The sequence below is a fragment of the Carcharodon carcharias genome, chromosome 1 (genome assembly GCF_017639515.1).
Source record: "Carcharodon carcharias isolate sCarCar2 chromosome 1, sCarCar2.pri, whole genome shotgun sequence".
Taxonomy (NCBI): domain Eukaryota; kingdom Metazoa; phylum Chordata; class Chondrichthyes; order Lamniformes; family Lamnidae; genus Carcharodon; species Carcharodon carcharias.
Window position 1 is genome coordinate 6,785,914 of NC_054467.1, and position 12,707 is coordinate 6,798,620.

General features: G+C 43.8%; 1 protein-coding gene across 2 annotated transcripts in view; it reads right to left on the bottom strand.

Moving 5' to 3' along the window:
* The window catches only part of rap1gds1 (RAP1, GTP-GDP dissociation stimulator 1), an 84,057-nt gene extending 71,839 nt beyond the window's left edge, over window positions 1-12,218 (bottom strand). Inside the window, exons 1-2 of one of the 2 annotated variants that reach the window (XM_041192506.1) lie at window positions 11,886-12,218; window positions 1,341-1,448 (exon numbers count right to left, since the gene is read on the bottom strand). In XM_041192506.1, the coding sequence (XP_041048440.1) occupies window positions 1,341-1,448; window positions 11,886-11,889 (112 nt within the window). In that variant the 5' untranslated portion in view covers window positions 11,890-12,218. The remainder of the gene's footprint in view (window positions 1-1,340; window positions 1,449-11,885) is intronic. The other variant, XM_041192497.1, reaches the window with a different exon arrangement.
* Window positions 12,219-12,707: the final 489 nt, after the last annotated feature.

Genomic DNA, 12,707 nt, shown 5'->3' on the forward strand with positions numbered 1-12,707 from the left:
GAACCAATTTTCCTACCAGACATTTTCATATTTGTACCTCTTTCCCATTCAAGGGCCTGCAGGATAATAGATATGCATACAGATACATGAATTTGGGCCCACAATGTTTTGGTGCTAAGACAATTGATTCCAGAGTGTTTGATAACTTAAGAAAACAGCAACTTTAAAAAGTCAGTAACTTCAAGGTTACTATCAGAAACTAAACTTTGAGGAATTGAAAATACAGTACATGCGCTGAATCCCCTACCATCAACAATCTCAGGGTCTCTACTGACCAGAAACTGAACTGGACCAGCCATGTCACACTGTGGTTACAAGAGCAGGTCACTCTGTGGTAAGTAACTCACCTCCTGACTCCAAAAGCCTGTCCACCATCTACTAGGTACAAGTCAGGAGTGTGATGGAATACTTTCCACTTGCCTGGATGACTGCAGCTCCAACAACACCCAAGAAGCTCGACACCAGCGCAGTGACAGCAATGTGTACCATTTACAAGATGCACTGCAGCAACTTGCCGAGCCTTCATTAACAGCACCTTCCAAACCCGTGACCTCAACCACCTAGAAGGACAAGGGAGGCAGGTGCATGGAAAAACAACCACCTGCAAGTTCCTCGCCAAACAGACACCATCCTGACTTGGAACTACATCTCCAATCCTTCACTGTCACTGGATCAAAAACTTGGAGCACCTTCCCTAACAGGCGCACCTACATCAGATGGACTGCAGCATTTCAAGACAGTGGCTCACTGCCATCTTCTCAAGGGCAATTAGGGGTGTTGATCTCGTTAGTGACACTCGCATCCCATGCAAAAATAAAAGAATACTCTGGCCATTTTTATTCCATAGAATTTATTAAAAATTCAAGGAAAAGAAAGCAAAGGCTGAACAACAGATGGCAAAAAGCACTCTCTCTGTAGGCTACAAACCATACTTCAAGATGACTGGCATAAGAACTGGTCTTGGGTCTCTGCTAATGCAACCTGGCCAAGTGCCCTAGATTTTTCCTGCAGGGAAGTAACCAATAAACACTCACTTCTATGCCACCTGAATCAGAGTCAAGGTGGAAGTTTGCCATAGAGATAACCAGACATGAACTTACTTATCACAACGTGCATTAGAGTAACACTAAATCATTTTTTAAAAAATGAGCTAAAGGCAACATTAATAGGAAAATCTGTAAATCTGGACACTCTCAAGATAACTGAGATCATGATTGACATAGATACTCAGCTGCCAGCCATGGCACAGCCAGCTTTTGAACAGCTTGAACGTGCAATATTTCTTTAAATCATTCAGCTACAGTATTTAGCATAAATAGTACACCCCTTAATCCACTCACTGTTTTGAGCCAGGGCTTGGAGTAAACAGTCAAGACATCCCTCTACATTATCTGATGTACCATCAGCAGCAGTTAGCTTCAGTTTTTGTAGGGCATCATTTAGATTATCTATGAGAAAAAACAAGAAATCATTTCAGATAGTATATCAAGGCTTGATAGACAAAACAAAAAGTGAGTTGATTTTGATCAAATTTTGTAACTACTTAAAAAGAACATGCTGATTACCATAGACAGTCTTCAATATGGCAGCAATGCTCCATAAGACATTTCCTGTTCAAGAATGAATCATATGGAACCATAGTTTGAACAGTATTTGAAGATAGGTTTTCTTAAAAAAGTCAGAAGCTCATTTGCGTTAGCTTTAATACTACTTTCGCAGCCTTTTTCATGACACATCCTTTTGTTTGTATCAGTATCTCTGAATGCTGTTCAAATACTCTTTGCAAGAAAGCTGATTAGTTGCATCACCACTTGTTTAAGGTAGAAGTAAAACCACATTATTACCAATTATTTTTGATCAAATTCATTTTTAAGAGTCTAAGGATAATGGCATATCAACAAATCATGTCTACAGTGTGATTTTCATATGGTAGTCTTATATTAGAATATGAACTATGAACAGGTGGCATAATTCGTGCAATAATATCCATCAGATTACAACAACTCATTTATATAGCACTTAATTTCTTAGTAAAATACCTTTGGACAATACTGTCAGCATCAAGACTGCAAGCAGAAATTCTATGTGGTGACAAGACTTGGTTGAAAGTTTGTTTTTCAGAAGGATTTTCTTTTAAAAAGTGGAGAAAAATGGAGTGGCAGAGGGGATTGGGAAAAGAATTCCAGACAGCAGGACTGAAATTGCTCCACCATTTCTGAGGAAGTCTTCAGCAAACAGATGGGGGAAATGCATGAAAGCCAGGGTCATGGGAATGGACAGCAAAAAGCTGAAAAGTGTTGGAAAATTCGGTTGGAATGAGACAATTTGCAAAGAACGAGCATTTAAACATTTGATATGCTGGGGAACAGGGGGCCAGTGTAGTTCAGCAAAGGCAGAGGTGGTGAGCAAGGAGAATTTAACACAGGACAGAATGTGAAGCTTGGGTAGAATTTTTGTACAAGTTGCAACTCATGAAGGGTGCAGCTCAAGAAACCAGTAAGCGGTGCACTGGAGAAAACATTCGAATCGGTGACAAAAAAGGTGGATAAGCGTTTCAGTAACCATAGGGGTTAGGTAAAGGTGGAGGCAGAAGATTCTGTGATACTGAGATTAAATGGTTTTAGTGATGTCAAAATTATGAAAGTTACAATCTCAGTTCTAGTTTGAAGAGGACACCAAGGTTTGAAATAATCAGCTACTGTTTGAGCCAGGAGTTACTGGCAAGAAGGTGCAGCTGTTGGCAGGGCTGAAAACAATGGGTTCAAGTTTGCTTAATATTTTATTAAGAGTAGATTCTGTCTCAACGATAATGTCAAAAAGATCAATGGATCAAGGGTCAGGGAGTTAAGCTGGACAGTGAACCTGTGTATATAGGTGATACCATTGAGGGGCAGCTTGTGGATTAGGTAGAGGGGAGAATCAAGGCTGGATCCATGGGAAAGTTCAGAGGGAATTTTGCTGCAGAGAAGAGAAAGCGTCACTGGCATTGCACAGGGAAAAATAAGGGCAAAATCACACGACTGCTCAGAAGTGGCGTCAAGGACAATGACGTGATTGACCCAATGAATGTCGCTGAGAAGGACAAGAAGGGATAATGCACCACAAGTGACAGAGATATCATTAGTAATTTTTACCAGGTCAATGAAACTGGTTGGAGAATTTTAAAAAAGGGAGCTGTGGAGAATTTGGAAGTTCAAAGGCTCTGGAAAATGAGGGGAGATTAGATATAACATAGTAAATTGAGAGAATACATGGGTCAAGTGTGGGACAATGCTGGTTTTGAAGTGACGAATGGATTCAATGCAAAGGCAACCATCAAAGATTCTGGAAAGCATAACATATTACAACACAGGAGGCCATTCAGCCCATTGTGCATATGCCAATTCTTTGAAAGAGCTATCAAATTAGCATAAGGACTAAAAAGAATAACAGTGTGAAGTTGGATGGGAAGTGATCAAGGAGGCAGAAGACCCCAGAGTGGGATTGAAGGTAACCAAAAGGAAGTCAATTGTGGGACAATGGTAGAGGAGGTTGGCTGGGGAATAGTGTCCAAAGGCAGAGGCGTGGGTTGCTGAAGAGACAAAAGACACTTGAAGAGAACATAGCCTGGTGACTGTCCAAGAACAGGCAGGTGGGCCCGGGATCTCTAGCCATTGTGTGTGTATGACTGGCATTATAAATAAAGTTTATATGATTGTTACAGTCATAGGAATTAAGAGTAGGCCATTCTGCCCCTCAAGCCTGCTCTACCATTCAATAAGATAATGGCTGATCCAATCGTGGCCTCAACTCCATGTTCCTGCCTACCCACCATGCCCCAATACCCTTAAGAGTCTTGACTAACAAGAAAGTCAATCTACCTATGCCTTAAAAATATTCAATGACCTCCCCTCTGTGCCTCCAGGGAAGAGTGTTCCACAGACATGCCCCTCAAAAAAAAATCTCATCTCCGTCTTAAATGGGAGAGCCCTTATTCTTAAATTGTGTCCCATAGTTCTGGTCTCTCCCACAAGGGGAAAGATCTTTTTAGTATACTGTTAAGCCCTCTCATATGTTTCACAAAGATCACCTCTAAGTCTTCTAAACTCCATTGGATACAAGCTCATTCCAGGAATGAGTGTTATGTTTTGGGACTGTAGGGCAAAATGGATGAATGAAGGGGGTCATGTGACCTGCTCTGAATTCTGCTCGAGAACAATGTTAGTGGCTTGATTGTTTTACTGAAAAGGCGTAACATATGCACACCTATAGACATCGGCAAGAGCACCTGTGCTGCCTCCGGGTAGACTTAGTCTCCAAGTCTCATAGGGAGGTGTTAGGAACATCAGATTTTGTAAATGGTTATACGTTATGCTACCTCAAGATAGATTGGAGTTTGTGGGGGGGGGGGGGGGGGGGGTGTCTAAAGGGTAGTTAATTAGCATTTCTCCCTGGATACAAGGCCCAAGTGATTCATGCTGCCATAGAGGTAGACTTTGGAAAGGGAGAAGTCCATAGGAAGCCTTTGTAGGATTGGGTTGCAGGTTTTCCAAAAAGATCCCTGAACCTTAGACATAGTCAGTCTGCAAGAACATACGAGAGGGGGAGGAAAGATAGAGACAGCTAGTTTCTATTGTTCTTCACGCAGTATATAGGTGGAAGCTCGTGCTCGGATTAATTTGTAAGGATTAAACAGGGCTGGAAGATTCACCTAGCTTTGGCTAGAGGAAGGAATCTTCAGGGTAACCCTCACTGTGAATGTCAGTTTGGGGATTAGAAGTTATCTGGCTGGGAAAGGAAAAAGGAAGCAAGCCATCGGGAGTTGAGAATAGCTTTGAAATGGTTCTTGGGAATGAAATGTCCACTTAAGGAAAAAAAAGTAAACTCAGAATGGGATTTTTGGTTATTTAGAAGTTAAATGGGGAATTGTTTCTGTAATTTAGAGTAAGTTGCCTACTGCAGGGTATTTAGGCAACACCAGTTTTAGATTTCCATCCATTCTACCTTCTAGCCTTTATTAATTCCTTCACCCCACCCCACCAGGGCTATCTGTACCTTGCTCATCCTGCTTTCGACCCTTAATTAGCACATTCCTTTAGTTAATATCACCACCTTCAATACCTTTGTCCTTTTGTCTATCTCCACCTATCACTGGCCCTCTATCCAGCTCTTCTTGTCCCACCGCCTCCCCCCAACTTAAACCAGCTTATATTTCACCCCTTTTCTATTTTTCCTTAGTTCTGTTGGAAGAGTCACGTGGACTCGAAATGTTAACTGTGTTCCTCTTCACAGATACTGCCAGACCTGCTGAGTTTTTCCAGGTATTTTTGTTCCAGTTTTAGATTGTTTATTGCAGTAAAAGTCTTAATAATTTGAAACCTTGTTATGTAGTCCTTGGATCCAGTCAGTCACTGGAAATTCAAATATCTTTTTAGAAGTTATTGGTTTCTACAGGGATCATATCATGACCTCAGGTTACATTGTAAAGGTGCTGGAGAATTGGACAATGAGGAAAAGAGCTGTTACTGATTCACAAGATGTCTGAACTGTACTCGCATTTAATTTTAGTTTGAATCTTAATGAATTATCAAACGTTGCCATTAATCAATACCTTCCTAAAACACAGGATTCTTAACAATACTAATACTTTATTATAGTATCACAAACAGATTAACTGGCTATTATTTTTTGTGGGACCTTGTGCAGAAATTGCTGTCACATTTTCTACATTACAACAGTGACCACAATTCAAAAGTGCTTCATTGGCTATAAACAGTTTTGGGACGTCCTGCGATTGGAAAAGACATCATACAATTGCAATATTCTTTCTTTGGAATCCTAACAATGTAGAAACTGCAACAGCAGTCATTAAAAGGCAAATAAATAACAAAGCCAATTTCTTTACTCCTCCCAACAAGTGATTTTTAAAAGAAAAAAAAATCAATTTTGTATCTCTGGTTCCCCCCTTGATATAAATGAACACTTAAAAAGTAACCCTTTTTAAAATTGTACAAGTAGGCTGAGCAAAACAACAATTGTTCTCATTATCTGGTATTTCAGATGATCCAGATTTCTATCAGCCACACCAACACCTTTACAGTGAACTATGTGGGATTGTCAGTTAGCAGTTTCTTGGTAATTTATATTACTAAAAAAAAATTACAAATTGTAGCATTATCACGAGAAATATAGCAATTTGCATCGTTCAATGATTATGTAACAGTGCCACCTTGGTCTGTTGCAGTATATCCACAAGACACCTTTGACAGCATAAGGGACTAAAAAAACACCAAGGCCATAAAAACCAATAGACAAAGACCAACAGATAATTCAGGTCTCTGGTCTGATTATAAAAATTCCCTTGTGTTTCACATTAGAACTAATTAGTCTATTTACTGCATTTTATACACCCATATGTATGTGGGAGGCAGATTTTGAGAAGCACGAGCAAACCTCTTAATGAGAAAAAATTCACCATTCACTCAGGGCAGTGAACTATCACTTGCCCAATTTGTTAAGCTGTCCAGCAGACCACTTTTGATGTCATATGTACATAAGAATTAGGAGCAGCAGCAGTCTATGGCCCCTCAAGCCTGCTCCACCATTCAATAAGATCGTGGCTGAGCTGATTGTAACTTCCACTCCACATTCCTGCCTAGCCCCAATTAAGCTTTCACCTCCTTGTTAATCAAGAAACTATCTAGCTCTGTCTCAAAAATATTCAAAGACTCTGCTTCCACCACCTTTTGAGGAAGAGTTCCTCAAATAAATTTCTCCTCATATCTGTCTCAAATGGGCAACCCCTTATTTTTAAATAATGCAGAAATGTGATTAAATTCCATGAAGTGCAACACCCGACTAGGAACATACAATTCACCATACAAAGGGTAAAATTTCATTTGTGTTTAAAACCGTTCAATGCAATTGGGTGTCTGTACAGCAGAAAGGAATATTTTAAAAAAGCTACTATTATATTGCAGGAAATACCATGGCTAAATGCACAGTAAATTTATGTTTTTACCATTTCCCTTGATTTAAATTACATGCAGCATGATGAAATTTGACCCAACTCATGGTCCTCTCAGATACATCACCACCCTTTCAAGGGCAATTAGAGATGGGCAGCAATTTTTTTAAAAATTCATTCATAGGATGTAGGCTTCGCTGGCTAAGCCAGCATTTATTGCCCATCCATGATTGCCCTTGAGGTGGTGGTGGTAGTGAGCTGCCTCCTGCTGCAGAACATGTCGTGTAGGTACACCCACAGTGCTATTAGGGAGTGAATTCGTGATCTTGTCCCTGTGAAGGAACGGCAATATATTTCCAAGTCAGAATGGTGAGTAGCTTGGAGGGGAGTTTCCAGGTGGTGATTCCTAGCCTTTGATCTGGTCTTGTAGCCATAGTATTTATATAGCTAGTCCAGTCCATTTTCTGGTCAATGATAACTGCAGGATGCTGATAGTGGGGGATTCAGCAGAGGTAATGTAATTGAATCTCTATGGGCATGCCAGTGGTGCTCACGTCCCATGAATGAATTTAAAGAAGCTCATGAGCTTACTTGGCTTTTAATGCTTAAAAAGTGTGGTGGTAGTCTACAGCTTAGATTAATGGAAAATACTGATGCAATTATTTTTCATCTCTATAATAAGGTACAGAATTTAGCCAGGTTTTCTTAGTGACATTGGTCCAGAACTGTAGCAGATTTGGCTTTAAAAAAAAATGTTCCAGGTGGGTGTTCATCAACTGTTTGTTGCCCAGGGCAGGGGGTGGGGGGGGAAAGAGAGAGAGAGAGAGAGAGAGATTCCATGGTAAAAACCCTTGAAATGATAAATTTCTCAAATATGCTAAAAAAGTTCAAACATGGTTGTGTTTATATTTTAAATTTTACCTGAAGCCCATGCACATATGCCAATCAATTATTTAAATTCTAATTTTAAAAAAACTTAGAGGAAAAAAATCAAGTGTATTTTACTTCCTGGTTGGCTATCAGAATACTTAAATATGATTGGCTGTTTAACATGCATGACAACACTTCTGCTGTTGGATGCCTGGAAGCCCCACCCCCCCAAACTTGGCAGCAAATTCAAACTTATGTCAGGAGTCAGAAAATCCATGCCACAGAGATTTATACGCAGCAGCACCATTTTGATGCTGACCATGAAATCCAGGCCAGTTATTACATTTCCTAACTCATCTGGAAAAGGAAAAGAAACACCTGGCTAAAACTAACAGCATTGTACTGGAAATAGCATTGTTACATTTTACAAAGAATTTCAAATACATAACATGTAGAATTGACAAGTGTGGGATTCAAGTCTTGAATTCTATCTGAAAGTACAATTAAGAATCTTCACATTGTAGAACTGGGAAATATTTTCATATAAGACCATAAGACATAGAAGCAGAAATTAGGCCATTCGGCCCATCGAGTCTGCTCCACCATTCAATCATGGCTGATAAGTTTCTCAACCCCATTCTCCCGCCTTCTCCCCATAATCTTTGATCCCCATACCAATCAAGAACCTATCTATCTCGGTCTTAAATACACTCAATGACTTGGCCTCCACAGCCTTCTGTGGCAATGAATTCCATAGATTCACCATTCTCTGGCTAAAGAAGTTTCTCATCTCTGTTCTAAAAGGTCTTCCCTTTACTCTGAGGCTGCGCCCTCAGGTCCTAGTTTCTCCTACGACTGGAAACATCTTCCCCATGTCCACTCTATCCAGGCCTTTCAGTATTCTGTAAGTTTCAATCAGATCCCCCCCTCATCCTTCTAAACTCCGAGTATAGACCCAGAGTCCTCAAATGTTCCTCATATGTTAAGCCTTTCATTCCTGCGATCATTCTCGTGAACCTCCTCTGGACCCTCTCCAGGGCCAGCACATCCTGAGATACAGGGCCCAAAATTGCTCACAATATTCTAAATGTGGTCTGACCAGAGCCTTATAAAGCCTCAGCAGCACATCCCTGCTTTTATATTCTAGTACTCTTGAAATAAATGCCAACATTGCATTTGCATTCCTAACTACTGACTCAACCTGCAAGTTAACCTTAAGAGAATGTCCCTTTGCACTCCAGATTTCTGAATTCTCTCCCCACTTAGAAAATAGTCTATGCCTCTATTCTTCCTCCCAAAGTGCATAACCTCACACTTCCCCACGTTGTATTCCATCTGCCACTTCTTTGCCCATTCTCCTAACCTGTCCAAATCCTTCTGCAGCCTCCCCGGCTCCTCAATACTACCTGTCCATTCACCTATCTTTGTATCATCTGCAAACTTAGCCAGGATGCCCTCAGTTCCTTCATCTAGATCATTCATGTATAAAGTGAAAAGTTGTGGTCCGAACATTGACCCTTGTGGAACCCCACTAGTCACCGGCTGAAATCCTAAAAAGGACCCCCTTATCCCCACTCTCTGCCTCTTGCCAGACAGCTAATCTTCTATCCATGCTAGTACCTTGCCTCTAACACCAAGGGCTCTTATCTTACTGAGCAGCCTCCTGTGCGGCACATTGTCAAAGGCCTTCTGGAAGTCCAAGTAAATAATATCCATTGGCTCTCCTTTGTCTAACCTACTCGTTACCTCCTCAAAGAATTCTAACAGATATGCGAAGCATGACCTCCCCTTGTTGAAACCACGCTGACTTTGCCCTATTTTACCATGCACTTCCAAGTATTCTGAAATCTCATCCTTAATAATGGACTCTAAAATCTTACCAATGACTGAGGTCAGGCTAATCGGCCTGTAATCTCCCATCTTTTGCCTCACTCCCTTCTTAAACTGGGGGGGGTTACATTAGCGATTTTCCAGTCCTCTGGGACCCTCCCTGACTCCAGTGATTCCTTAAAGATAACCACTAATGCCTCCACTATTTCTTCAGCTTTCTCCTTCAGAACTCTGGGGTGTAATCCATCTGGCCCAGGTGATTTATCCACCTTCAGACCTTTCAGATTTCCTAGCACCTTCTCCTTGGTAATGGCCACCATACTCACCTCTGCCCCCCCCGACTCTCTTGAACTTTGGGGATGTTACTCGTGTCTTCCGTGAAGACTGACGCAAAGTACCTATTTAGCTCCTCCGCCATTTCTTTGTTCCCCACTAATACTTCTCCAGCGTCACTTTCCAGCGGCCCAATGTCCACTTTTGCCTCTCTCTTACTCTCTATATATCTAAAAAAACCTCTTGCAATCTTTTATATTACTGGCTACTTTACCCTCATTTAATGTTCTTGCTGCTTATTTCTTTTTTAGTTGTACTCTGTTGGCTTCCCAATCCCCTGGATTCCCACTGCTTTTTGTCGCATTTTATGCTTTCTCTTTAGCTTTTATGCTGTCCCTGACTTCCCTTGTCAGCCATGGTTGCCTTGTCCTCCCTTTAAAATGCTTCTTCCTAGGGATGAATTTTTGCTGTTTCTCCCAAATTACTCCCAGAAACTCCTGCCATTGCTGTTCCACTGTCTTTCCTGCTAGGCTCATCTCCCAGTCAATTCTGACCAGGATGTCCTGGAGGGAACAATCCCTGCGGAATGCCGCTGGCATCATGCTGGAGTTGGCAGAAATGGCGGAGGATGATCTTTTGAACGCGGAGGCTGGTGGGGTGATAGGTGAGGACAACCCTTATGGTTCTGGGAGGGAGAGGAAGGTGTGAGGGCAGATGCTGTCAGACCTGAGTTTTTCCAGGTATTTTTACTTTGGATTTCCAGCATCCACAGTTTTTTGCTTTTACCTTCATAGTTAGCTGGGTTACTGAAAACTTCATTAACAAAAATCATCTTTGTGCACTGATATGTAGCTCAATAGGAAAAAAGCAAATGTTCTCATTTCTAAGTTTCCAATGTCACTCTATGGGGTTCTGTGGCTTTTGGATTTGCCCCACCCTTCCCATTCTACTGCAAGCATCTACTTCAAGCCCCAAAATCTCTCCAAAGTAGCTACTCAATGTGAGTTGAGAGGGGAGCATCAAGCATCTCAACCATGTTTAACTCCATTATCTAACAAACACACCCAGGTACTTTCTTACAAGAGAAAAAAAATCAGAACCAAATCTTTGGTTGGTCTCCCCACCTTCAGCAAAGGGTGCTGAAAGCCAGTGCCAACACTTCCGACTTCAGAGAAGACCACACAAAGCCAGGATGTAAAAACTGCTGTCAATACTCCACAAGTCAACACAACAGTGCAGTTCATTCATCCTGGCAATGGATTGATCTTCACGTTGCCCAGAAAAGGACAACTGCGTACAGCGGTGGCGGGGGGGGGGAGAAAGGAGAGAGAGAGAGAGAGGGGAGGGAACGGAGGCAGAGCAAAGTGATGCTTGCATTTTGCTGCCCTGCTTGAAATTCAGATGTAACACGGGAGGACCATTTCTCCCTTGACATTTTGTTCTTTGGTAGTCAATCCTCGCACTACATTAAGATTTAAAAAACACAGATTAAAAGGTGACTGCATCCGCTTGCACCCGGGGTGCAGGTGGTTGGATACATCAGTAAATCAGCGTGGATCACTTATTGCAAAGCCTGTTAATAATTGCAATGCGGAATTGCTTCCTGCAGCAGCACGCGGACACCGCCTCGCCCGGGAGAAGGCGGCGCAGACACGCATGCGCGGTAGTGTTCCGGCCAGGAAGGAGGGAAGGGGAGCAGCAACTGGGTCCCACGCATGTGCGGTAACCCAACCCCGGGGGGGGGGGGGGTGGGGGGAAGAGAAGAGAGAGAGAGAGAGAGAGACAAGAGCGCATGCGCGACAATGCCTGGCGGGGATGGTGCGAAACCGGGGCTCTCGCATGCGCAGCGATGTCCCCTCTCCCCTTTTCTCCGCCACCCTCACCCCGCAACATCAGGGGGTACGGGGGGGGGGGGGGGGGGGGGCGCGCGTTCATATTCACGCGCACGCAAGCGCGCGGCACTTACCCATGACGCGCCGATTCGGCGCGAGGCCCCCGCTGACAGTTTGTTGTTCTTTTGATCGCTGTTTCTGCCGCCTTCGCCTCTACGCCAACACCAGCCCCCACCCCACCCCCCCCTCCCCCAACAAAGGGGAGGGTGGCCGAGCTGCAGCGGAGGCCCGCTTCTCTCGCCGGCTGCGTGTCTCGAGGGAATTCGGAAAGCAGGCACGGCCGGGCTGCAAGGTACGGATCGGGTCGGCAAGACAACGGGAGGGAAGGAAGGAGGGAGGGGGGGGGGGGGATCGAGGTGAGAGGGAGGGAGAAACGTTTAACTTCAGCCTTTCACCTCGCTCTCCGACTGGAAGCCGGACACCGTTGATGGACCTTTCGCCGGCGACAGACCAAGTGCTTGGAGCCGGGGGGCGGGAGGGGAGGGGGGGGGGGTGGGTGTGGGGAAGGCGTTGTGGAGGCCTGGGCAAGGGGAGTCGTCGTGGTTTCGCCGCCGCGTCCGCCGCTGCTGCTGCTGCTGCTGCTGCTGCTCCGCTCGCACCGTAGCGATTGAGCGGCTGCCACAACCGTCAGCTCTTCAGCCAGCACCGCCGAGGCTGCGCTCGAGCTCGTTGCAATGGTCCGCCCCTACTCGCTGTCTATTGGTGCGCCGTCTCCCCGGACGTCCTGGCATGCCAGGCGCACCTTCTGTCTGGTCGATTCGAACGTCAATCAAATTACTTAAGGCTCTTGCCTTCCCCCCCCTCCCCCCGCCACCACCCCGGTTTCGGGAAGGGGGCGGGGTTTAAAGGTCAGGTCTCTTCCTGTTGGGCTGCGCTCTTAAACCTGCCCCTTTCTC